The sequence below is a fragment of the Pseudopodoces humilis genome, chromosome 2 (assembly GCF_049639895.1).
Source record: "Pseudopodoces humilis isolate 2021_Gansu_Grassland_sample_001 chromosome 2, ASM4963989v1, whole genome shotgun sequence".
Lineage (NCBI taxonomy): Eukaryota > Metazoa > Chordata > Aves > Passeriformes > Paridae > Pseudopodoces > Pseudopodoces humilis.
Genome location: NC_142201.1, coordinates 65,896,755 through 65,924,301, shown reverse-complemented (window position 1 = coordinate 65,924,301; position 27,547 = coordinate 65,896,755). Strand labels below are relative to the sequence as shown.

General features: G+C 34.4%; 1 protein-coding gene across 7 annotated transcripts in view; it reads left to right on the top strand.

Annotated features, from left to right (window-relative positions):
* Positions 1–27,547, top strand: part of NBEA (neurobeachin) — a 460,815-nt gene that overhangs the window by 162,009 nt on the left and 271,259 nt on the right. For 5 of the 7 annotated variants that reach the window (XM_088067905.1, XM_088067892.1, XM_088067881.1 and 2 more), the window contains 4 exons: positions 1,483–1,651; positions 3,029–3,124; positions 15,163–15,601; positions 26,615–26,769. In XM_088067905.1, coding sequence (XP_087924031.1) covers positions 1,483–1,651; positions 3,029–3,124; positions 15,163–15,601; positions 26,615–26,769 — 859 coding nt within the window. The remainder of the gene's footprint in view (positions 1–1,482; positions 1,652–3,028; positions 3,125–15,162; positions 15,602–26,614; positions 26,770–27,547) is intronic. The other 2 variants (XM_088067885.1, XM_088067894.1) reach the window with 2 other exon arrangements.

Genomic DNA, 27,547 nt, shown 5'->3' with positions numbered 1-27,547 from the left:
TAAATAATCTGCAAGCTATCTGCTTGGAACTTGGTAACTACCAGCCACCTTCTGCACTTAAAAATTATATTGATTAAGCTATTTGAGATTAATAGTTAACTGTAGTAGTTAAGTAGTAGCCTTAATCTTATACTAGCCAATCACAGCCAAGATAAACAATTTATGACTTATGTTGGTTAAAATTTTATTGCAAAAGGTGTCAACTATTCGTCTAATCGGGGTAGAAAGAAGAATTAGTATATATGTTACAGAAATGCAGCAAACTGGTTTGTAAACACAATTCTCACTGCTCCTGAACATATTTGTGTATGTAAACATATATAAAAATGCTTTTCAGATTTTTCTGCCATGGTTTTTAGCACAAAACTGTACCACAATGTACTTGTTTTTGAATGTAGTACATTAGGAATTATTACAGTATACCTGCAAGTACATATCTTACATTTAAATTCTCCAACCTGATTTCAAAGTGGCAATATTCTGTTACCTATTCTTTTCTTAACTAATTTAGAAAAGAATTAAAGAAAGCATGTTTCTGGAAGTTCTATGAAATAAATTAATAGGAGAATTTCTAGTTATTTTAAGACTTGTAAAAACATGTAGCCAGGTTAAATAACACCCAGAAAACATGGAAAACAAGCACTGGATTTGTAATAGAAAGTACATACTTATGGAATTGAGAAAAGATGAAACCACTATAGGAGTAGATAGAAACTAAAGTTTTCATTTTATCATGTTAAGTTTTACACTATAATAATAATAATAAAAGACATTTCAGTTGAACTAGAGTAATTTAATCTCAATCAGGGTAATATCTAAGCCATAGATGGCAGTTTTCCTTGAATAGTAGATTACATGGGATGAGAAGAAAGGAAGACAGTAAAGTTATAGTGGTCCTGGCTTTCACTTACCTCAGTCTCAGAAACCTAGGATTGCTGCTGACAGCTCCTGTGAAAGGGAAAACAGAATATACAAGCCGTAATTTATTTCTGGAAGAAAAACAGTGGTACATTCTCCCTGCTTCTATGTATTACCAGAAGCTGTTATGCCTGCTTATGCATCCAGTGTCAGCTAGAGAAACATAAGTGATCTTAGATTTCTCTCTCAGCAATTGTACCCTTTACCCCCTTCTGTCAGGGCCTTCACAGTCTCATCCTTGAGGCAGCAGAAGACAGTTGCCCCTGCTGCCAGAAAGTCTTTAAAGCACTCTCAGAGTAGAGTCAGGCCTCTGTTTTGAAAAGTCCAAGACTCCTGAGATTTGTGTAGTTGCCAGATCACCTCCAAAATTCAGGACTTATAAAGTGCTCTGTGTGTACTACTCCACTGAAAATCCACTCAGCCTTCAGTGTTATCCAATTGCTGCTATGCTGGCAGAAGCAGCATTTCAGAAAGGTATTATCTATTAAGCCTTGTGATGATCTTGTACGAAAATTCTATGAAAATATTCAATATTCTAGATGTGTTTCTTTTTCCCTGGCACAGGACGACAGCAAACAAGCTCAATTCCTAGCTTTGGCAGTAGTTTACTTCATCTCCGTCCTGATGGTCTCCAAGTACCGCGACATCCTGGAGCCACAGCGAGAAACGGCGAGGTCTGGGAGCCAGGCAGGTAGAAATATCAGACAAGAAATAAATTCACCAACAAGTACAGGTAAATTTGTTTTCTTCAAATGTTATGTAATTTATTTAATTTTTTTTTTAGTACTGTAATTCTTTCACTACGAAGTATTTTTAGTGAGTAGCTTAAGATCCTAATAAGAAATTATATATTACTTTCTTCCAGTATAATAATTTGGGGTTTTGAAATACATATTTCTGGTATTCTCTCTATTTTCTTATATGGTATTACTAATTTTCATTTGTATATTTTTTAATATTTTTATTTTTCTTAAATTGGAAAACAATTTTAAAGAAACAGGGTTCTTGCTGGAGTCAAAGATGTTAAGTGCAAGGTAGTTCACCAAAAATCTTACTGAATCTGTTACATGTTAGGAAGAACAGATATCTTTATACTAGGAAATGAATAAACAGAGAATACAGCTGCTTGTCCGTGTGAGCTCCTTTTGTTTGAGCGAGGAGGTTTGTAAAAGACGTAGTAGTGGAGGGCTGAGTACTTTCTGGGAGTCCTGCTGTATTGGTGCCTGCATTTAAAAGCTTATAGTAATAACAGAATAAAAAGAAAACATTGCTATTGCCTTCTTTGACTGAACTGTTTGTGATTTGTTTTAGTAGTAGTGGTTTTACTGGCACATGTTCTTCAGCCCGAAAGGAGGGAGTCTGTTAGGTGTCAGAACCTGTTAGAAATGAGGGATGCAAAACTTACACCACTTTGTTTCAAAAAGTTTGCACTCAATCCAGTATTTTATTTTTTCAAGACTGATTGGATTGATTATAACTGTACCTTCTGTGTTAAAAGAGTTGAAAACAGGAGCTTCATTTGTCCACAAATTTTTTTGGTGTTTTTGTTCTTGTATTGATCTTTAATTGCTTTCTTCATTTATGGAGTTTCTAATTTTCATTCTTCATAGAATTTTTCTTCCAATTTGTGTCATATTCACATTTAGTCATTATGATTCATCATGATGCTTTAATTTGCTAAGTTTACGTAATTTTCTGAGGTCAATGTGCTTGTAGGCTTCCCATTTTAAAACTACATGAACATAGTCAATTAAGAGAAATCATAATTCTTTTTGCCTTCCTGATTTAATGTTATGGTTCTGAACTAAGAAACTGCTGCTTTCATCCATGATTGTCTTGCCTATTTGCTTGTATATATCTATCTATCTATCTGTGTCTTTTTTTCCCTATAAATGTTGCTCTTGAAGTGCCCAAATAATAGGTATGCTGCTTCCTATCTCTTGATACAGAACTTGTTTTTTTTTCCTTTAGAAATGCCTTTTTTTGTGTTGTTGGTAATACCATATTTGCATGTTTCAATGAGATAGGATATCTGTCATGGATCCACAGTGGACCAGGCCACACATGAATACTAGCTGGCTCACATTTGATTCCATGATTTTCTCCACAGTTGTGGTCATACCATCTATCCCTCACCCAAGTTTGAACCATGGATTCCTTGCCAAGTTAATTCCTGAGCAGAGCTTTGCCCACTCATTTTACAAAGGTAATATTAACATCATCTCCTAACCTGTTTGGGTGTTCTTATTTAATGTAATGCACTTCAAGAACTAAATGTGATGTTACTGTTGATAAATAAGTATACGCCTCAGGTTACATGGAGATCAGACCTGATGATACCTTTAAAACTTTAACTTTCTGCCTACATTTTTCTAGAAAATCTCTCTCCCATTTTTACTACAACTTATTATATTTAATTATTATAAAATAAAAGGAAACAAACAAAAACAAAAAAAAAAAACCAAACAGTCAGGAGAAAGGAAAGGATATAGGAAAATTTAAATGCTTTTGGTTTGTGGTTATTCTGCTACAATTAGGTCCATAAAAATAAAAAAATAAAAATAAAATCAGTCCTGTTTTGAAAATATTGCATACCACATGAAGTATAAAGCAGATTTGTAGTATTCCCTTTCCCTGTATCTTTTCCTGTTCTTTTGCCTTCTTTTCTCGCTTTTTTTTCTCGCCTTCCTGATGGTATGTAAACCTCTGATATTGTATGTGAATTATTTTATGCTTGTTAGTTAATGTGCTGTGCTGTGTTTCTCTTGAAGGAAACCAATTTTTCTACCAAAGCAACTATTATATGTTTTGGGCCTGATTTGTTTTGTTTTGTTTGTTTGTCTGTTTTAATAGATACTCTCTCAGGTAGGAACATGGGGTTTTTTGTAATTTCGTGAAAAAGAGAGGGTTACCTGAATGTAACTTTAGCCAAGCTTGCATGTACATTTCCACAATTTGCATGCACTTTGCTGTAAACACAGAATGTAAAAGAATTTAAAAAATATAATCTGATGAAAATGTCCTTAGTATAATTTTGTAAAATCTCACTGGGTAGAAAGACCAATTTATAAAAAGCATAAGTGATTTAGAATGCATCCAATTTATAAAGAACAGAATAGCTAACATCCAACTTCAGTAATAAGGTGACTTATGCTTGTCATATGCTGTTCTGGGAGTATTATGTTAAGATACTTTTTACATCAACTTAAATTATCACTATGTTAACCTGGCATTTCTTTAGCTTTGATGTGTGCATGTATATTTATTATAAATTGCTTTGGTTTCTAACAGTGTGTAAGCAAGGGTTTGTGACTTTGATTCATAAGATTATTGTCTGCCATACAAAGAACAAGATATTTTGTATTGCTCAATATTATATTAATATATGATATTATTAGCTATTGTGCTTGTTTTACCTTGAGTTCAAGTAAAATAGTTTTGGTTTTGAAATAGTTCAATAGAGCTACATTAAAAGTGTGAGCAGGTTAGAAAAAAAAATGTTTTGGCTTAAAATATAAATTATTCAGTAAAGGAAATTTTATCTGTGGTTAGTTATTTTATTTGTTGATATCATCAGATCCTTAAGGGTTTTTACTCTGTAGGTCTCACTGTCATACTCTACAGCTTCACCCATTGGAGGAAAAATAATTCCACTTTTTATATTGTGAACACAGTTCTTCAGTGTTGAACATGAGCAAAAAGTAAAATGAAAAAGATTTACAAATGCTGTCGGAAAAGGCCAAAGGTCAAAACATATTTTGTCATTCCAAGAGAATCTTTCATTCCAGTGGATAAGCCAATTGGTTTCTTTTTAGTGATGTGACTTGCTTTCAGATGTTGTCAGGAAATGTAATTTTTGAATATTATTTTGCATTTTAAGGTATTTTTACTTAATACAGAGTGGTTTAGTGTATTGTTAAAATTAACAAGACATTTTTAAAGTAAAGTCCTACTTATTAAAAAATTGACAGAAATTAATTGTTAGCTGGAAGTGAAGACATATTTTATTAATTCCATATGGCACTAGTTGGATATAAAAAATTCTTTGTTTGTTTATCAAGCAAATTGTATCACAATTGTTAGAACTGTATAGGAAAAGATCTTTATGAATTCAGGAAGAGGGATTGATTCCTTAAAAGGAAACCATTTCTCCATTTTTAGTAGAATCTAAGTATCTGACCAGGAAGAAACTTACCAGGGAAAGGGTAAGGTAGAATTAGGTATATTACCAGTATTTAGGATAATGATTTTGTTCTTAGTGACACTTTTTTTCTTTTTTTTTTCCCTTTCCTTTACATGGGGCAATATCTTTAGTTAAAATCTATTTAGTGTGAGGCCCTACTTGTCTCAGGTGCATTACAGTATGTGATCAGCAAATGCTTCCCAAGAGTAACGGCAGCTGGTGTCAAGTGTGGATTATAAGAATTTTAACATCATTTTTTTTTTTATTTGAAACTTTTCCATTATCATAATAAAAAATATTAAACTTTGCCTTCTTTATTGATATTACTGTGTATGAATAAAAGTATTGAAATAAAAGGCCTTGAAGTATATTTTGCAGGGAAATATATTCTGCCCTTACTTACAAATGTTTGTAGATGGCAAAATTATGTTTCTTTTATTATTATTCAGATATTGCTCATAAACTAGGTGTTATGGTGCTTGAAAAAAAAACTTCATACCCAGGAAGGAAAAACTATTACGGTAGTGTCCATGACTACCATTTAACAATAAAAATATTTATTTCTTTATAATATTCTATACCTCTGTATTTATTTTTCCTTCTGACCTGATCCACGAGGAGACAAAAATATATCTGTATATGTAGATTTACTCTTATCATAAGTTTGTTGAAATTCCTTGTGTTTCTCCTGTTTGTTTCCAGTAACTTTAAAGGATCTCCAGTACTTCTAAATTAGTCAGGGTGTAGTCAGACAAAGCAGATCTTGCAAAATTAAGAGAAAGTTCTCTCTCTTCAATTTAGATGATATATAGCATTACCCTTTAAGTAATTCATTATCAGACTCTCAAGGGAAATGGCAGATCACAACTTTTCTCTGTCATCCGAAGGTTGTCTGAGAAACATAGTCCTACAAAAGTAAATGCTGCAGACTCACGTCTTCCTCTTCATAATACCAAAGAATTACTTAAATTAAAAATTAATTAATCAAATAAGCAAAATAGGGAGATTTAGTAAAGATGAAAACAGCATTAAAAATGATTGACCAAAATCTCTGTATGGGATTTTCAGGGTTTTGTCTCAAAATCTTCAGTCATTCATGCATGAATTCTACTTCCCGGAAAATATTAGTAGTGAATCACTATTTGAGCTAGTCATCTTCATCTCCCTTAAAAATAGGTGAAGAGAGGTTAGGGCATGTTTAGGGTACAGTTCATCTGACCTGCTTTGAGATTTACTGGTCACTAGAAATGCCTATCTTTCTTCATTCACTGTAGCTGTCATTGTATACCTCTGTCTTGGTCGGATCAATCCTGACTCCTGTGACATGGCTTAACCCAACTCCAGACACAAACACGGTATTATGACAAAAGCTGTAATCAAATTCTTTGATGATAGGCACTTAATCCAATAATGACATTATGTGTCTTAGTAATATCCCTGTCCATATCTATAATTTTTTACATATATGTTCATATGTCTTGACTGTGTTAGTCAAGACATCATTACTGGTTAGCAAGACCTACCCTTGTGAACTTAGCATAAAGAGCTAAAATTTTCATTTCTAACATGGGAGCAATTGGAATAGCTTAGAAAATACTGGCTTGTTCTCTGATGATTTCTCTGCTTAGATAAGGATATTTTCCCAAAATCAGTATGAAAAAATCTGTGTTATGTCTGGAACATGTGAACTAGAGACAGAAAAACTGAGAGCAGCCCTTTCTTTTATGAGGCAGAGGATAATCAGTACATACTTTGAGAGAGAAATACCTTTTCATCAGAATAAGAGGAGAGATAGAGGAACATGGTATCTTCTATTAATAAAAGCTAATCAGCCTTACCATGTAAAACCAAGTAATTTCTTCAAATTACAGCTGCCAATTTCAAGTAGATTTAGCTATAGTGGTAAGGATCACTTGAAATGAGTTTTTTCGCTTCTGGTTGTTATTGAAGCCGTCCTTGCTTACCTTGAAGGTTTAGTGGGATATCCCTTTCAACAGTGTTTCCACATCTCCAACAGTAGAAAAGTGTGAATCTTTTTTTTTCCCTTTTACACTTCAGCTGATACCCTGTTAATAACTGAAAACACAATTAATGTTAACCAAGAAATGAATAGATATTTGCAGTTGAAAATTGATGTTTCCATTTGCATTATTCAGGAGTTTTTCAGAAATGAAAGTGTGGCAATGGTGCAATTCAGCTTATAACATATTGTGTGAAGCAAATCAATATGTAGGGTATCAGAAACTTCTACCAAAAATTGATTGGCTTTTCCACTCCCTTGTTATCATTGCCTGTATTTTTCCCAAAGCACCGTAAAACAAAAGATTTCTTAAAGGTATGTGGTGTGGATAGACTGGAAGCTATTGATTTATTTTTCTTGACAGAATCAACTATATTAAAATGTTGCAGAAACAGCTTTCTCTTTGAAGACAAAAAAAGTATCCAGTTTTTCTGGTCTCCTAGGTATATAGTACTCTGGGAATTACATTTCTACACTGTTTGTATTTCTAATGCAGCAGCATAGAGACTTCGAGACTATTTTTAAACTATTTTGCATAAGGATAACAGCCTCAGTATGCAAAGTGGACTAAAGGACTAATTTCCATTGTCTTTGAAAATATTCTTTGCCTCAGGAAGTCCTGACAAAACTCACGTCTCCATCCTCCTCAAAATCCTGTTGTATATATATTTCCAAGAAAGGAGCATGCCATGAGGAACCTAGGTGATAATCATGATTATGATGAAATTCCAATTCTATTGAATTTCTGCCTCCTGCTCAAAATAATCATACTGCTCTTCTGATGAAACATATGCTCCTCATTCCAACTACATCCGAAAAGACAGGCATTTGAAGATCATGAGTTAGTAATGAATACATCTTAATCTATTATTTATTGCCCTTTACCCGCTATTTAAGGCATCATAGTAGATGTTTGCACATATATTTCATTATTAATTGATCAGTCATTATTTATGCATGAAGCAGTTCTAATGGGGACTTTTTGTAAGTTACATCAGTATTTATTTTCATTTGTCTGTACAAATTACAGATGTTTTAAAAGTGTTTCAAAAACTTTTATTTTTTAAAAAGCAGTGCTTAAACCAAAATGTTTTAATATGAGTTTCATTGTCTATATGGAACATACTCTGTGCTCCACTGCTAACTTCTGTTGCTGGATGCCGTAACCTACGTGAGAGATTTAAATTTCTTTCCTAAGAAACGTTTAATTACAAAACCACCATCTTTCTCGGCATGTGTCAGAAATACAGATATTATCAAAAGTACCGCTAAGGTAATTTATTTTTAAAATTTTGTAGGTTTGAGTTTACAAAGTAGAAAATAAATTAATAAAAATATAAACTGAAAAAATTAGAGAAATTCACCTAGAAAAAAAACAAAAACATATTACAATATTTTGTTTCAAAATGTAAGTACCTGGTTTACTCTAAAGCTAACATTTCTTTAATATGATTTCTCATTTTCTTATTTTTATTGTATCTTCTTAGTATTTTTTAGTTAACGTTTTGGTAATGCTTTGGTTTAAGATTGCTGACATTTTGTTTGGCAGCCAGGTAATCAATCAGACTGATGTCTTATCCATCCAACATTGAGTGAAAGACCTTTGATTAGTGGAGAAGAATTAAGACATTGATTAAAGACATTGGCGAAACAGATCAAGAGGTTGTGTCTGTCATATACAGCTCTTTCAATGTCCTTTGTATGGTCAAGGTAGAAAGAACTGTCCTGTGTGCCCACCTTAGTGACTGCAGGGAAAGAAACAAATTATAAGACTTCTGAGGAATTGAGCACATAGAAAATATTTCCAGTGAACAAAAAGAGAAGGCATGCACTTACGCATGTCCAGCTGTGAACAGGGGCTGATGATAACTGTCCTCTTCAATCACTTCCCAATCTTGGTTTGCCCACCCTAAGTCTCTCCTGCTCTATTCCTCTCCCATTTCAGTGCCTCTCTTCTTTTCTTGGTTGACCGCTACATCCCTTCTCCTCAAAAATCCCCTCTGGCTAACAGGAAAATTCCCAGCCTTCTGTCTTAAATCTCCTGTACCAAGATCTGTGCCCTTCCAATTGCCAACCCACCCTAGAGTATTTCCTATCTGACCTTCTTCGGTCCCCTCATTTTCAGCTGTGTTCCTTTGCCCTCAGCCACACATACGAGAGCCCTGAGGTATCGTACCTGTGGTTTTCCTCTTCCCAGCCAGAGGCTGCCATGGCGCGTGCTCTAGTTCCACCTCTTCGTGTGCACATGTAACAGCACGTTGGCATGCTGTTAGACAGCTGAAGCTGCACTGTTGCATTGCTGTCCTTGTGGAAGGAAAGGGACAGTGTTTGGTCTTGCAAGCATTTCAGAAACCTGGATAAAGATGTTGGCTAAATAACAGATGCAGGCTAAATGCGGGCTGCATTTATCAAATGTTTTTGTAGAGAAAAGACTGATAGTGAAAGAATGGAAAATTGTAATGCTAAGTAAGGCTCTTTTCCCTCACATTTTAATAATACAATTTACAAAGAAACTTGTTTAAAAGTACTTTAGAACGGCAAATGAGTTCTGCTGTGAGCATTGTTCATGTTGCTTTGCCTCAGAAATAACAGAACTCCATGAAGTCTGTTAGTGGGACATGACCAAATTTGCCTATTAATGCACAGTTACATGAAGATTAATACCAGCCAAGCTGCCAAAATGAGTAGAATCTACAGGGTTGGGCCATGACCAGGATCACTATAAGGGGAAATTTTACTCTGGTCTGCTTATAACTTTCACAGAGAAATAAAAATGCCAACAGAAAAGAAGGTCCTTAGTAGCAGATAGAGAGCAGATTGGAATTTTAATGCTTCTTTTAGGGGGATTCTCCTCACTGTTGCGCCTCAACCTCCAGGGGCATTTCTACTGCAAGTCAGTTCTTGCTTACTTCTCTCAATATACTTTTAAATCAGACCCTTATTTCTCTTTGATTCTGTTCCCATATTTAGTTTCTCATCTCAGTTTAATTGTGCTGCTTCTTACACGTGAAAATTAGTAGACTGATGTTGCAGGGAAGAATTTTTCCACTGTCTTTATGGCCTTGAGTTTAGGAATTGATTAGTTGACTCTTCCACCTATGGAGGAAGCTGTAAGATCACTGCCTACTTGGAATTAAAGCAAATTCAGCTTTTAGGCGCTGTTTCTTGAAGTTTGTAGAAGACTACAAAGGGTTTATAAAAGGCAACTATTAAGGTTATCACCAGTGCTTTAAGACAGCTATGCAGAAAATAACTCATAAATTTTTCAGAACAAATGCAGACAAAGCTGGCAGCAAGTCCTATATGAAGATTGCCTGAACCCTTCCACTCCCTAATGTTTCTCTATTGTTTACAGCAGAAATCTGACCATTATTTGGGATAGTACTACTTCCCAATATTTTTTGCAGCCATATTGTAAGCAATTAAAAGAAATTATTTTCATTCATCTTACTTTTGAATATTTCAGCAGATTTTTATCTAGTAGGGAGGTTTAACAATATTAAAAGGCAAGAAGATCACAGGAATATACACTTAATTTTTCCATCTTTTAAAAGTAAATAAATATTAAAATTGTGATTTGTAGAATAATTTTTTATAATGGCAAAATTGTGTGTATTTACCTTACATATGGAATGGCTCATTATTAGGTCAATAAACAGGGGGAGTGTGGGTTGTATATTTTAGCCATATGGAAGCAGTGCAAGAGCTATTTAGGTAACTCAGTAGGTTAAAACAATTACAATACACTTCATAAATCACAAGCAAACAAGATATTTTAGGGAAGGAGCGTGACGGATGAGGTCACCAGATATACAATATGTCATTTAGTTAACTTGAGCCCATATTTTTCCCATAATGTAGTAGATGAACTCATTAGTTAGAATGAAAAACAGTAAGGAGGAGGCATCTGGCTTCCAACTGCCTGTTTCTGACAGGGTTAAGATCACTAGATCTAGTAATGATTCTGCTTTGTCTACTGACATGGCCTTGTGCTGTAGAAAACTGATGAGGTTTGCTGAAAATTTAGTGTCTTACTGTCACAGTGTTAGAACGTGGACAGATGCAATCAGTTGTGGCTTTGTTTCTGTTCATGTTTATCATTTTGCTAAGTTTATTTAAGTATTTAGGATTTTTATAAAAGAATAGATGCTTCTGGTTTAAGATTTTTCTAAATCACTTCATGAAGTAGTATTTATTTCTGCATTTGCAAGGCAACAGAAATTCTAGGACATGGTGTAAAAGACTAGAGAACAGAACTTATGGATATGTAGTTTTATAACTAAAACTGGTCAGGTTTTGTGCCCTATGCTAATAACAGTAATAGTAATAATAATGTTGATCCAGAAGGTCTTATAATACATCTTTACGGCCATATTTATGTGGATTTCATATATCCTAATTTGCTAGGATTCTTATCTGAAAGGCATTTAAGAAGTCTTATCAGTTTTGAATTTATTTTTTCTGAAGACACAAAAATAAATTAAACCTTTTAAACGGTTATTCATTTAGCTTGTTTGATGTTTTAAAAATGAGAGTTAATGCACTAGTACACTTAGTAGTTTTTAGATATTGTTGTTCTTTGTCATAAATCAGGCTGAGCTGAATTGCCTTCGTGCAGCATATTTGTATTAAGTATTGGAGACGCAGTAAGAAAAGTAAAGATACAAATCTGAGTTTTGTGGAAATCAAGTATCCATACAATTTCCTGAATATAGAACAACTCCCTTTGGTATTTTTGCCCTAAATCCTTTCAATTAGCATTATGTATGTAGCTTTATAGTATATCATATTGAAGTGTTATGTCCACAAATACATAATTTTACTTCCATTTTTAGGGTCAAATGATGTAGGCCTCCCAGCATTTTATTTTCGTTTGGGAACAAAGGTTTGCAAGTCACCTGCTGAGTAATTAAGTACAGTTCTATTTATAGCATCTCAAAATTAGTTCTATTTTTTTTAACTTGCTATGCTGATTGGAAAACTTCTCCATAACCTTAGTTATATTTTGATGACTGTCACTTTCCAAAATAAAATTTATTTGGTGTGATTTTGCAGTGTTTTTCTCATGCCAACCCTGCCGTTTTTTTTTTTTTTAGCTTTCATCTACAGCTTGTTATAGCTGTTGTATAACTTCTCAGTATTAGTTTGGCCAGACTATGTCAGCCAAACTCATTTCTGCAACAGTAGATCGCTGTGTATCTCCATAATGGCACTTGCAGATTTCTCAAATATAAATGTGTACACAGTATTCCATAATGAATCCTTCCAGAGCCTTCTCTAATGCTGTTAATGCTTAGCTGTCACAGGAACTATTTATTCCAAAAAGTTTGGAGCCACATTTGCCTTTTCTGTGGGAGTATTGTATTGGTAGCTAAATAGTTACCGAGTAATTGATATATCCAAGTTCTGCTCTTCAGACATTTACAGAAGATGAATTCCATTTATAATGGGAAGCTCTGTCATCTTCTCTAGATACAAAGCTTTCCATTATTAAATGTAATTTTCAATACTGCCATAATACCTTCTTATAATTGTGCTTCTGTGACCATCAGTTGTACTTCATAATTTTGTCATCAGCAAATTTCACCACAATGTTTTTTTACCTGAAACCTATTAAAAATTTGAACAAAATATCTCCCATGGTAGTTTCTCTCAGTCTGATGAGTTTTTTTCCTTTTTGCTTGAAAGTAACTGATGGCTCCTTCTTATCCAGTTTTTTTTCCCACATTCTAATAATTTCCAGGGTCTCATGACTAAATTAAAATCTGTTGTGACAACCCCAGCTTTACTGAATTTACTATATTGACCCTTACTTACTCTGAAATATAGGTATTTAAAAAGCTCATTTAAGAAAATAATTTTTTAATCTCATTGCATTCCATTACTATTCTTTACTCCAAAAAAAATCCTGAAATCTTGTTTTCTGTTGAAGGTTTGCAGTTGTCCAGCTGATTTTTTTCCTATCTCTTAAAAAGAGAAACCTTGTATGGTTTTCTCTAGTGATGTGTTACTATCTCCAGTCATCTGTTTGGCAAAAGTGCCAGAAGTTTGGCTACTAGACCAGTAATATCATGCATGGTAATATCATGGATGTTTCTTTCAAAATTGGCTTGGAGTCAGTTAATTACAACAGATTTTAAAATCTTTCTTCTGGTTTACTCAAGGTAGTTGACTTTCCACAACTGCATTTCTATCAGGTTTTCTGTCTTTAGTTTTCTGTTCAGCACTGACCTTAATGAAAATTGAAGCTGGGTGTGACCTAGTTTCACCATGTAGTGGACCATCGTCTTTTTTCAGTGCCCCCTTTTCATTTGCATAATAATGGAGCCTTATGCCATTTTATTCACCATACATTTCGTGGGCAACAACCTGCTTTACTGGCTGTCCCAGTATAATCTTCCCTTCAGTTGAGAGGTGTTGTCTTTGTATGGATGGAGTTTAAAGAGACAAGCAGAAAATTCATTAGGATCATTCTGTGGATCAGATGTCTTTCTGTGCCAAATATAGGCAGTACTAAGTAGATACGGATCTTTTTGCTTCCTGACCTGGCAGATGCTAAATGCATTTGATGCAGTTCATAAATCCAGTTTTTACTTCCTGCTTCACAAAGAAGAGCTCATATCTATTTGATAAGATGTGTTTAAGGCACTTAAGAGAAAAAGGAGGAGGAAATGGCTTCAGTGTTTATGGCTGTTAAAAGAAGAAAACAATGCTCCTTTATAATGGCTGATTCTCCTTCACCTTTTTAAAAGCCTCTTCTGTTCTTTCTTAATACTTGTAAATAAGCAGAGGTTTGCATGACCATTAGTTCAAATGCATAAATAATCTCCTACAGATTTTTTTTTTTATGTGCAGATGCATGTACCCCCACTTATACCCATATGCTAAATATGTATTTTACCTGACTGTACCAAAAATCAATAGTGAGTTATGAGATTGTTATTAAAGTTACATTTCTGAAGTACATTTTTTTTGCAACAGAGCTTCATTCAAATACATGATAAAATATTTCCTATAATATCTAAACCACTATATCAGAGCCAATAAAAAAGTGTTCTTATTTCATACATAGGACAGCTAAATTTTATAATCAAGACAAGTAATTAATGAAAATAGTGTAGTTTTAAAATAAACTTAAAAAGCATTTTGTCAAAAAAAAATACCGTTTGTTTTTCTCTAACCAAAAGTATGAATGTATAATTTTCTCACAACTCTAGACTTTTGTCTAAGCATAGCGAATAATTCTTATTTAATAAAGATTTTCAATCTGTTTCACTGAAGTAATTAATAGAAGTACGGTCTTCTCGGTTACAAGATGTTGTAGAATCCTTTTCAATCTGGAAATGTTCCAAACTCAGCAGATTTCACATGCCTAGCTCTATGAAGCTATAGTTATTTTGTTCATTAATTTGTTCCTGAATTACAGAATTTTACCTTCTGAGGGAAAAGAAGAGGTATCTAAAAAGTCAATAATAACACTTTATTTTTCATGTATAAATTAATCTGTATTCAGTGCAATGATATGTATGTAGAAATGTGTGTAATACACATTTTAAACAAAACACAAAGCAAACAAATGGTCTAGCAGTTTTCTTTTGAATTGAAGCTTAATATTTAATGACACCAATACAAAAGAATAAATTTTAAAGTTAACTGAAAGCATAAATGATTGCAATTTTGCCTTCTAGTAGGCTCAAGGGTCAAACAATTCTTCAGTTGATAGGTTATAATTTTTAATGGTTTTTTTTTTTTGCTGGCAGTATTTTGCTGTTTGATTACTATGTGAGTAGTGGGCTGTAGTTTCTAAATGTCACTGAGTTTGTATAATGTGATTGTGGGCTTCCTTTTCCAAGCCTGTCTACATGCCAAACAGCTGTTGAAGGGAAAATGTTTTCTATGTAGAACTAGTTTTTAGCGTACATGGTAAAATACCATGATATGTGGTCTTTCTAACACATTTCTGTCATATAAAACCTTATGATCATATTTTTAGGGGAAAATACCAAACTAAATTTTGTTCATAATCTCTATTTTGCTGCAGAGACACCAACTGTATTTCCAGAAAATATCAAAGATAAAGAAACACCAACACCGGTTGAAGATATTCAGCTGGAAAGTTCTATTCCTCATACAGATTCTGGAATTGGAGATGAACAGATGCCCAGTATTTTGAATGGGACAGACTTAGAGACCAGCACAGGTCCTGATGCTATGAGTGAGCTGTTGTCTACTTTATCTTCAGAAGTGAAGAAATCTCAGGAGAGCTTAACAGAAAGCCCCAGTGAAATTCTGAAACCTGCATCTTCAATATCCAGTATCAGCCAAAGTAAAGGAATCAATGTCAAGGAAATACTGAAAAGTCTTGTGGCAGCCCCTGTTGAAATTGCAGAATGTGGCCCGGATCCAATCCCTTACCCAGATCCTGCACTGAAGAGAGAAGCTCAGGCTATTCTTCCCATGCAGTTTCACTCATTTGACAGGTATATAGTTGGACTCATTATTTTATATTGATGTAATTCAGAAGTTTGAAGGGCTTTTATTTCTTCAGGAAGGTTATTCTACTTTTGGTTTGTATTAAAGAATGTTAAAAACAACTGCACTGTGTCGCCCTTTCTGCATTACCAACAGATCATCAAGTATAAGACAGAAGTAATTCACCTTGTTTTTCTCTGTCAGTGAATAAAACTCTATGAAGTACTTGGAAAACAAGCCTGTTGCAAAGAAATATATGTGCAATAAAATCTTTTTTTTCTTTAAAACAGCATTTTAGTGAGAAGGAGGAGGGGTAATATCTGCTGATATAGAACAGATTGTGCAGAAATCCAGTTGAATATTCTTTCAAAGGCTTAAATCTAAATTGGATCCATCACTGAACTGTTTTCTGGTACTGAAATGCTTTGACCATGGCAAATTGTTTTCTTGGTCATGGTAGAAACCAGTTTCCTTTTAGGTCTTTAAAAAACAGAAGTTGTTAAAGCTCAAAAGTTAGCGCTTAAAACTAAACTCGTGAACATTTCCATGAAGAGTCTTTTGTTTTGTTCCTTGGGCTGTATCTTCCTAGTTTCTAATTAATATACTTGCCTTTAAAAGTCCAGTCCCTCTCAGTTATCCTGAGCATAGAAACTGTGATGTTGTGCAATTCTCAGCATCCTTCCAGAAGGTTAGTCCCATCCACTGGGAGTTTAGACCTAAGTCTTGTGAGTGTATTTTCCATCCTTTCAGTTTCTTCATAAAAATATTTTTAAAATGTTAAAAATAGAATCAAGACTTGAAGATAATTTAAGACATGTCTTGAAAAATCTAATATATTAGTTTATCAGGCAGTTACAGGAGATAAAATACTGAAGGAAATAAATAAGGCAGAAAAGAGTTATATTGTGATTTATTTGGAAAAAAATCTGTATTTACAGCACAGCCTAATGTCTTTTATGTAAGTACTAAGGCTGCTTTTCTGAAATAATTCAATTAACAATCAGATAGTATCTGTTGTAAGAAAGATGATTTTATCAGGATAGGAGAGGTGAAATATACTTTAGAAGCTATGAATATATCCCTTTTTAATAGTATTTTTAGGTCTTTTCTAGAGAAAGCTCATTTAAAGAGCTTTTTTACTAAGATGTTTTTTTTTTAGTTCATCAATCTGCATATTTTTATTTTAGATTGATTTCAATAAGAAGTGAAAAATATTTTTTTTCTATCTATATACAGTTAGGAACTTTTCCTTATCCTCTATGACAAACCACCATATTCCAGAACACATTCTTGTACATTAAGCAGTATTAAACATCATGCTACATGTAGAAATAATCAACTTAACTGTGATCACCAAAAAAAGGTTACTTTATCTTAAATTTCTACCTGGGTTAATAAGAAAACTATTTCACTAGAGAGCTCTGGTTGATTCACAAAATGCCAGACACCTAAATTAAAAGGAGCACATCACCTCATGAAATGTCTTTGTCACTGTTAGAGGGAACTTGACATCAAGGTGATTGAAGACATGGATTTTACTCTGCATTTCTAAATTATAGCTCCATAAGAAAGCATTATGAACTCTAAGGGCCTGCACTTGGTTGGCCATAACCTTTATTTAATGCGAGCACCTCCATTTAGTTGTTCTTGCAACAACGTGACTGCTTGTACCTTTTGAACATCATTTGTAGTAGTAGTAGATAATATAGAATTATGAAATTATTTAAGTGCCTCATGTCTAGGGCTTATAAGTTTTGATAGATATTTCATACTTAATAAGTTTAGCAGCTAATGAGTTTAGTGGTTTGCTTTTTCCCTGACCTGTTACTCTGCTGATCAAATTTCATTATTTCCTGTACGAATTGCACCACTCTTTGTATCTTAGTAGCCTACATTGTATATGTCAGCCTTTGGAATTGTTCACTTCTTCAGAAAAAAAGGAAGTGTTAATAGGTGTTAATTGTCTAATTTTTAGACAAAATACTTTACATAATTTTTTGGTGGGTTATTTTTTTTTTCATCTTAAATTAATGATCCTGCTGTCTGATTTTAGTTAATGAGGTAGATGATGGTTTTTAGTATAACCAGCAGCTATGAAGGGAAAAATGACAGGTTCAGGCAAGTCCAGCAGACTGGGAATGTTGCATTCTTTTATCCAACTAAATAAATGTTTTTGAACTGTGGGTATCTTGATAAAAATACAGATGTAGCCCACAGGACCTCAACTGACTGGTTACACTCTATGGCTGCATTATTGAATGATACCCTCTATTCAAGCAAGTATTCCTCTGTGCAGATTTTTCGTATTTCCAGAGTACTTACTTGACCACTGTGACAATCCTTGGATGGTCATGGTGTTACTTTTCCAAATTACAAAGGTGGAGCAGATTCAGATCCTGATCCTATAACTTTTCATGGGGGATGAAACAAGGGTTAGGGGGGGGAAAAACTTGAATAGTATATTGAAACAGTAACTGAACAAATTTAAGTATTAATTGAGAAAGCAGCATGAATTTTACCTAGTGATGATTTCTGAACATTTTATTTCCTGTAGTATCCCAATAACTTGGAAAAGTGAAAAAAAAAAAAAAATACAGCAGGATTGTCTTCCCATACTTGCTCATGTAAATGACATTTTGTTTACTAATATATCAGTTAAATAAGATAAACTGTTTTTTGGTTTTTTTTAAAGCTAAAACTATGCCTGTAAAGCATATTTCTGTAGGCTCTTGTGTTGCTGTAGTTTATGCAGCTTTTGGTACTTCACTGAGCAATGTGGCTGTTGGTCATCTTTATTGTCCCTGAGGAGAACCATGAGCAACGGAGTGTATTGTTTTGTCAGGTTCTATTTCTTTCAGGTTTTATAAAATAAGCACAGTGATTCCATATTTATAAGCAAATCTAGGTTAGAGAAATGTATTTTTCACATTAATCTGAAGATATCCCTTAGTCCTTATGAGGCTAGTTTTTTGGTTTTTTTGGGGTTTTTTTGCATTTGGATGTCTGAGTGCCTAGCAAAAGTTGAAGTAATTTTCTTTAATTGTGATCACGGATGAAGGTAAACACCATGTACAGTAAACTCCTGTCAAGAGACTTGAAATTAAGAACTGTATTTTAGCATTTACTATGACATGTTTTGCTCCCCATGTTCTTCTAATTACACATTGCTAATGTGTCTGTAAGAGTTATTTTGTAACAGGCTACCGCCTATTCTCCCGTGGAATTTGCACAGTTGTAAATGAAACATAAAAGCAGAAAAAGTGCCCAGCATGTTTTATCAAACGGGAGCTGTGTGTAGCTAATGTATGCAGCAGTTCAAGTGCTATCAAATGTAAATGATGAGGTGATATTGATGAAAGGAGGGGATTGAGGTCTCGGGGGGCGCTGATGACGGATTGAACAGAAGCGGCCTTGCGCCGCACGTAACTCAAGTCTGTCGTCTTCACCACTCAAAGCCGTAATGGGAGGTGGCAGTCTGAAATGAGTTGCCACGGCAAAGAGTATTATTTTTGAAATGCTTTCACACAAATCACTAGGCCCTGCATACAACTTAGTTTCATGCTTTAATGTCATCAGGAGGCACAAATTGGTGTGTCTAATTGTTTGCCACCTGCCAGCAAAATGAGCTGCCAGGCAGCCAGACGGGTTTGATTGTCTGTCAGCTCTTCAATAGATTGAGAGTGACAACATCAAAAATTTCACTTCAAACTCTGAAGCTTTGAGCAGCTTTTCAGAGACCTCTTCCCCACAAGTGCTTCTGGACAACTGCATTTTTCAATTAGTTTTCAATATATTGCTGCCTTCTGCCTCATCTGTCTTAAGGTAGCTATAATTACATTATGAGCTATATAAACAGATTTCTGGGACACAGGAGCCTGGATCCTCAAAGTTATGACATGTCTTTTAGCGTCAGACCGAATTTTTTGAAAATGGCATCCAGGTTGACATTTTTAGAAGCAAACACAAAGGGTTATTTCACCTAGATTTGCGACTAATGGAGCATAACTCACCAATAATACCTTTTTGCCTTCTCATCTTTTGTCTGACAAAATTCAGTCGCTTTTACTGATTTTTAGGGTTTGGGGATTTCTTGTTTCTTTTTCGTTGGTCAATTTGCATTGGTCCCACTAGATGCAACCTAGACCATTATGGTTTTTGAATTTGTTTGTGATTATACTCAGTTTTGCATTTTGAAGCTTACATTTGTTCATCTCTATTTTTTTTCTAGTAGAGATTTCTTAGATAGGCGCTATTATTGAGAGTGCTTGTGGCTTTGTGTCTCATTTTTTCAAACTGAGGTAGTTTACGTGTATATTTTCTCTTCTTAGAATTATTTCAATGGGAAGAATGCTGGCATAAGCAGAAAATCTTGAGTTCCTAGAAATTAAAAGATTAGTTATTTTTACTGCTATTAAAGATGTGTGTCCATTTTAATCCATTATCATTTCCTAAATGGGAAGAGTATAGGCTTGCTTAGTTTACTTCTTGGTGAAGTCTTTAGAAGGTATTTGAGAATATTTTGGAGAACACATCTTTGAAGTATTTTAGTTTTGATTTTTGCAGGTTTTTGGGGGTTTTTTCCCCCTGACAGAAGGACCTTGCAACCAGTTTTAAAGGTGCTAGAAGAGGTGGACAACTTGTGAGATCCAGTCAGGTCTCATACATGTCCTTCCCATTAATACAGAGACAGGTGGTCTTCAAAAATATGTTAAATTTTATGTAGGTATGCTATATTTAGATGGATAACTTAAGAGAATCTATGTGTTTTTCTAGAGTACAGCAGTGGGATGTTCTTTTTTCCTTTTTTTTTCTTTTTTTTTTATAGTAAATGATAGAATGGGAAAAGACAAGAATTGTGAGAGATGATGCACTGAAGGTTCAAATAGAGAAGGTTCAATGTCTATCTGTTATATGATTTCCCGCCTTTGGGAGGTCATTGGCATGCAGTAGTCTGCTAATTCATTTAAATAGGATGCCATATTCATGTTAGAGTCATTAGATTCTCTAAATTATGGCTTGCTGAAAAATAGATTTGATTTTCCTGAAATCTTATTAAAAATTAGTCATGTATAAATACATTTTAGTCTTCTCCCAGTAAAAATGGTTACTTTTTAAAGTGAATTACAAATAATTGAAGAAAAATAGAGCACCTTTCCCATGAATCAAGAAGGGACAGGTACAGGCATTGTCTGTTCTTAGGCACTGCATTCCCCATTACTTTAGGTGTCAAAGTAGCGTGTGAATGTATGAATGAAAAACCTAATCAGTAGTGTGGGAATTAAAGGACTCATCTGGTTCCAGTTCACTCAAGGTAATTTTCATTATCTTTGTGCAGTGGAGACTAGTCCAAAGAAAATACTTGACAGCTTCTCAAGAATATATTTTTCTAAGATAGCAGTAAAAATACACTCCAGAGAATGAGGTATGGTTTCAGATCCTGTTAGAGAAGAGGGCTGAAGTTAGATTGTCTGTATTCCTAGAGTCACTCATTTAGTAAATATAATAAAAGACAAAGGGAAAGCTCATTGTCACCTCAGCTGTTTGTTTAGAAAAACAATTATCCTAAATTTATGAATATATTCAAGTTCAACCAAAATAGAATTTTATTTGTTTATAAATAAATTCATTTATTTTCATCAAGCTGTAATTATATTCTCCATGTCTATCATTTTGCAATCTATACACAGGTAGCTCTTCCAAAACTCCTCTTATCACCTGTGTAATGTGAGTCTTTTCATATTCATGGGACTGTAGGTGTACGTGGCCTGAAGTTGCTGAGGAGAAACCAGCATCTCCCTACTCTCTAATATAATTCACTTGCTATATAGATGAGAATTATACTGCATTTTTGTCTTGCTCTTTATCCCTATCTGCCTTCTTTCACAGGACTGTTTGCAGGTTTTTAGCTTTTTTTTTTTTTTTTTTTAAACATACATAGAGGATTAGGTTCCTCACCCATACTTATTTATACCTCATATTGATTGTTTCTTTGGGTTTTTTTTCTATATTTAATTATGTTCCTGACATTTAATACATCACATGTTCACTTAGATTCTATTCACTTTCTTCAAACTTATTAAACTTCCGGTATTTCCCATTTCTTTGTTTAGCCATGACCATTAATCTTTCTTGATAATTAGCTTTTTTATCTTTTAAAGTTTTCCTTGTTTCTTGTCAGTATTTTAGAACATTTTAGATGCTTCAGGTAATTTATCCTGGATGCAAAGGATGAAATTTCTTTGTGAATAAGTACTTACTCCTCTGCTTGATCCAAGAGCGAGGATCAATGATCTGCAAATCCTTGTCCTAAAACCACACCTGAGATGATTTGCTTTCTTCTAGTTAGAAACAAGCAATTTTTGTTTAGTAGATTAGGATCGTTTCATGTACTTTAATATTTCGAGGTTTTGGTGAATGTGTGGTATCAAAATGATTGAAAGAATCTATAATAGATGGATATTCAGTGCTAATATTTCATTTGCGTAAGTCCCAACAATTATATCTTTCTGTGAGCCCTCCACATCTCTTCTACAACTCATGTGTATACCTCACAACTTTTTAATCTCCTTTTTTTTCTCCATGGCTGTTTACTCTGGGTTAAACCTTTCCTCCTGGGTATCACATGTGTCTTATCTTAATCTTATCTTAATGCAGTCAGCCTAATAAAAGGTTGTTTATAGCAGGATTCAGAATGTGTTGTTAGTGCGCATAGTAACATTGCAGGCTCAGGTCAGAGTCTGGGGGTGAAATCGGAAATGTATGTTTGATAGAGGACTAGATATGTACAGAGATATGGCCAATATAAATAACTTTCAGAGAATAAATATTAAGCTTTCTTTTCAGAGATTAAGTTAATCTAGCTGTACGAGCAAGGTAGCATGTAATATAGCAGACAAATTGCCCCCCACTTTCTAGTGTGATTTCTTCTGAAATCTCTGAAGTTGCTGTTTGACACAGAGCAATTCTGTGAAAAAATTGACTGAAGTCTGTGCTGCTTTTTGAAGAATGCTTGAAAAATCCTCATGCTTTCTGCTACTGTGGGGGAGAAGGAGCAAGAATATTAATTCAGCCTTAAGAGATTTCACATATCCCACAAGAGAGTAAAGTGATTCTAATTTAATTGCTGCTGCTCAGATAGGTAGCTCAAGACATCCAGTATTGAAGGCTTATCTCTGACCTTTATATTGACCACAGTGATTAAGTTGGAAAGCCTTTAAATTTTAAAATGGAAAAGAGATACAGAATGTGAATTGCAAAGAGAAAATATAGAGCTGTATAACCTGATTTGTCCATCACCAGCACTGTGTAGCTAAATATTTAAATAAAGTCAATTTGAGAAAGTGGTGGGGTTTTTTAATTTCCACTTTCTCTTTTTGCATTTCAATACATTAATGGTATTATTTTCTGTCTAGTTATTTCATGCAAATTTCTAAACCCCAGAAGAACCCTGGATCTATTTGCTGAGGTTATTTAATGAACCAGCAATGCATAAGTAGTATGTGGGTGGAATCAAAAACACTCATCGTAAGCATGATATGAATTATGATGACTTCAGGCTCAGGTTTAAGACTGGTAAAGGAACAGTGATTAGAAGCCACAGGTATGTTTAGAATTGTAAACCACCCAGTGAACACAGAAATAAAATCAATTGCTACAGACAATTACTACTAATTTTTTGCTGACTAAATCATTGGAAATCATTTGAGACAATGATGATGGGATTCAGGCAAATGTGGGCCAGTTTAAGATATTTAGGGAGTCTCAAACACGTTTTACAAAATGAGGCCTAAAATGAAAATACAGAAATGTGTATAACCTTTTCTTCTAGTCTGTAGATTTCTGTTCCTTCATGAAAGCAAAACCTGAATGCCTGACAGATACATGTAAGACATCTATCACAGTAAATTCATTCTTCAAATCATATTATGTTAAAGTATAATACCTCTTTCATAAGTCCGATTTGTTTTATTTGCCTATTTGCTCTGTATGTGCTGTTGGAGTAGTTAGATTGGTTAAAAGAAGACTTTCTTTACTTGAAGGGCAGTCATTCTCTTTCACCTTTCTTGTTGTGTTGTCCCTCTTACTGTTTTGCACATTTTTGACCACTCTATTGTATTTTTCATACAGCTTTTCTGTCTGCTCCATCTAGATGTCATTGTGTATTCACTCACTGTATTTTTTATCAGTAGGAATGAGACATTTTGACAAGGTCACCGTGTATGACATGTCAGAAAGCTGCATTTTCATTCAGTCTGGGATGATGTAATCTCACTGATTTTCCCTCTTCTAATGGTAGAGAGGTTTCTCTTGATAGCTCTTGATAATTTGTTATTTAATAACACCTGATCTATCCTAATGCAGTGATTTAGACATACAAAACAATGCCAACCATGTGTAGAGCATTATATCTGTGGGATTTTTGAAGGGTTGTCCTTCTTACTATAAAAGCTGTATTTCAGTCCTAATCTACACTCATTAGGAGTCCCTTCCAAATCAAACTGATCCTATTACATATGGGAAATAAAGCTGACACATATGGTCTTGGACACTGAAAAACCACTGAACTGTTTAAATATGAGGAGGAAGACCTCAAATTTAGCTTCGTCTTTTAGAAAAGTGGCAGGAGAATAGGAAATACCTCCACAGTGATTGTATTGCCAATTTAGCAGATACTAATACCAGGCTTTATATGAGGGGAAAATTGTTTTTCTTAAAATAAAATGCATGCCTTTCACTCACACTGTCTCACATTTGGGAACACTGGAATGAGTGTGTGTCTAAGGAGACTGTTCAGCAGCCAGGCATCCTTTAACTTGTATCCAGATATAAGGTCCAGGATATGTTCCAATGACATGGAGAGCATGGGATGACAGCTGACAAGTCTTCCTCACATCTCCCATGTTCTTCATATTTTGGCCACTCTTTCCAGGTTTTGGATATGCCATTTTTATCTTATGGACCTGCCAACAGCCTCTCTGACCTTCCCAAGCTCTTGGAGTCATCACTCTTTACAGTTTTTGTCAGCAAGGTCACCTTGTGAAGTTACACATTTGCCTGTTGTCTTGATGACCTGATAATCCATGTCCATTAGAACAGGCCAGTTCTAAAATGCCTTTTCCTCCTGTGTGTTTCCTTCTTGTGCTCCAACATAAAAATACTCCCATTCATTCTTCATTTGCTCTTTCTATTGCAATTCTCTACAAAGGTAGTGGGTAATGACAGTGGTTTCCTTTTGAAATTAATATAACTGGGAAACACTCCCACTTAAGAAACAAATTCTAATTTCTTCTTGTGTTTTTATGACACTACAAGGACTTTGCTTTTGAGTACTTATTCAGTATTATAACCCAAATTCAAATATTTGATTGAGTTATTAATTGAAATAGAGATCTTTGTATGTAGATTGGGGCTAACTCCAGGAAATTTTGTGGTGTTTTGCAGCAGATTAATCTAACCCCTGTAGACCCAGCTTTGTTCAGCTGTAGCTGCTGCTATGTAAACACTTCGTATGAGCAGTGATTGTAAGATTATTAACTACAGACAAAAGCAATTATTTTAGGGTCACTTATCTAAATCAATAGCTATTGCATTGTTCAAACTCATCTGCTCCTAATGTAAATGGGCTGAGACAAAAACCCATCGACATGCCTAGGCTTACCTCTCTAACAGTAGGTGCTTCAGCGTGGAGGCAAACTGGTGTTCCAAATGCAGACTTCAACTGCCAGTCCTCTAAAGAGAGTGAGGAAAAAAATGCTTATGGATTGTTATATACACTGTCACCACCAGTCTTTAAAATCCAGGGTGACATATAGGAACAAAGGACATCACTGTAAAACATGGTGCCACACCCTGTGATTCATTATATACCATCATATTACACAAAAATGTAACAAAACAGTTACTGAAGTAAGTTCTTGAGCAAAATGTGGCCTCATCACCCTAAATGATTGCCTTTACTTGCTCTTTTTATATCACAATGATTAATTTTAAAGAGTGTGTCTGCTTAAACAGAAAATATACACAATTATGAAAATATATTGCTCAATATTATACAAATATGCTTTCTTTCAGGTTTGTTTTTCTCTCAGGTTTGCCACTGAAACAGGGTTTTAGAGATAAATGGAAATATTTAAAAGAAAAATGTAAATGTAATTGCTTCCACTATGAGAGCTGCCCAGTGTTGAAAAAATATTGTCTCCAAGGAGCAAGTCTTTTGGTCTTCACACTTAAAAAACCTCAAAGTGTGCTTTCAAATTAGGTTAAAAAGTATTTGTCTGAGTGCAATGTTGTCTGCTTATATTTGATATTATGTTGGATTTTTGTATGAAAGCCATGTTCTCTTCTTAAAAGCTTTAAATTCTCAAGACTGCTTTTTAAACCTCAGCAATATCAATACTGTGAAAGCAAGTATTTATTGTGTTGCCTTTTTGCTGTTTAATGTACATCATGTGCTATTGATTAAGATGAAAGAAGGCTGAATCTAAAATTGTTTCTTAGTCATCTTTGTGAAAGACTGATACATTCATGGTGCTGAGGAAAACCTACTGTATTCAAACGTGCAGATGAAAGGCAAAAAATTGTTATCTTAGGTAACTTCATAAGGATCAACAAATTCAGTCTTTATGACTGCATGCATATAGACTTCTAGTCTGCTGGCATAATTTCTGTCAGCTAACATTATCTTTGCAAATCTAGAACACATTGCAGTGTTCTACTGATAGCAGTATATAGCAGTTGATAGCAGTGTTCTCAAGATATTGAGATGGTGGTCTTTCCATTTTTTGGGTGCTGGAAGACAAATTAGGTTCTTTGGAGTCACTTGAAGCTGCAGAATAAGGATAGGAGTATGGTTTTAGGGCCTGTTAACAGAGTTCTACACTATTTCAGGAAGATTAAGAAAATTTGCAGTATTTGTTATTTCTCAGCAGCAGCATCATACAACAGCCTAAACCCATCACAATCAAAACCTCTTCCTGGCTCGGTTGTGCAATTTTAGTAATCTGTTGTTTCTTTTTCCACAGGAGTGTGGTTGTACCAGTGAAGAAGCCCCCTCCAGGTAGTCTGGCTGTTACCACTGTTGGAGCTGCCACAGCTGGGAGTGGACTGCCGCCGGGTAGTACACCTAATATATTTGCTGCAACAGGAGCTACACCAAAAAGTATGATTAATACAACAGGTATTGTCCTTAAATATTCTTGTGACCCTCATTTTGTCCTTGTTTTTTGTTTTGTTACCTTCAGTGGTGCTTTGTTTTTTAATCATCTTCATGTTACTGTTCTTGTAGTTTCAAAATAAAACCTGGAAAGATTAAACCTTGGCCTTTATTGGATACAGTGTTTTCTCTTGGTCTATATTTATAATCTTTGATAGTGCACATTGGACTTGCACAGCCTTAAATAAATTAATAATTAGCCTCAATATTGTTTTATAACTGTAGTTTAGAATTGAAATGAGCTAACTTTTCTAGTGCTCTGCAGTAGAGGATGTTTATGTGATAAATACCAATTAATCCCTCTTTATAAAAGTAGAGACAAGTAGCTACTCAATAAACATACTATAGATTGTAGAGGTTGAATATTTTGGATGACTATTTGTCAGTAAAAATTTTGCTCATTTTGGAAGGTTTTTTAGTAAGAAACTACTTAATTTAACTGAATTCATGCCTTTTCTTATGACCTGTAGAAGGAAGACTAGACCTTCTTTTTAAATAATTTTTAATAGTAGTAGTGGGATTCTCTATCATGAAGGAGCCTGTTGACAATGGAGAGTGGTTTCCATTGAGAAATGAATCCTTACTGAGAGCAACTGATATTTAAATTAAAACTCCTTTGAAATATCTGGCTATAGTCTTTTTTCTTTCTAAAAGAAACAAAAACACTTGAGAGAAGAGCTCTCTTCAAGGATATCACAACTTCAGTCAAGGGTTGAGAATGTGAAAATCTCTCTGGGGTTGC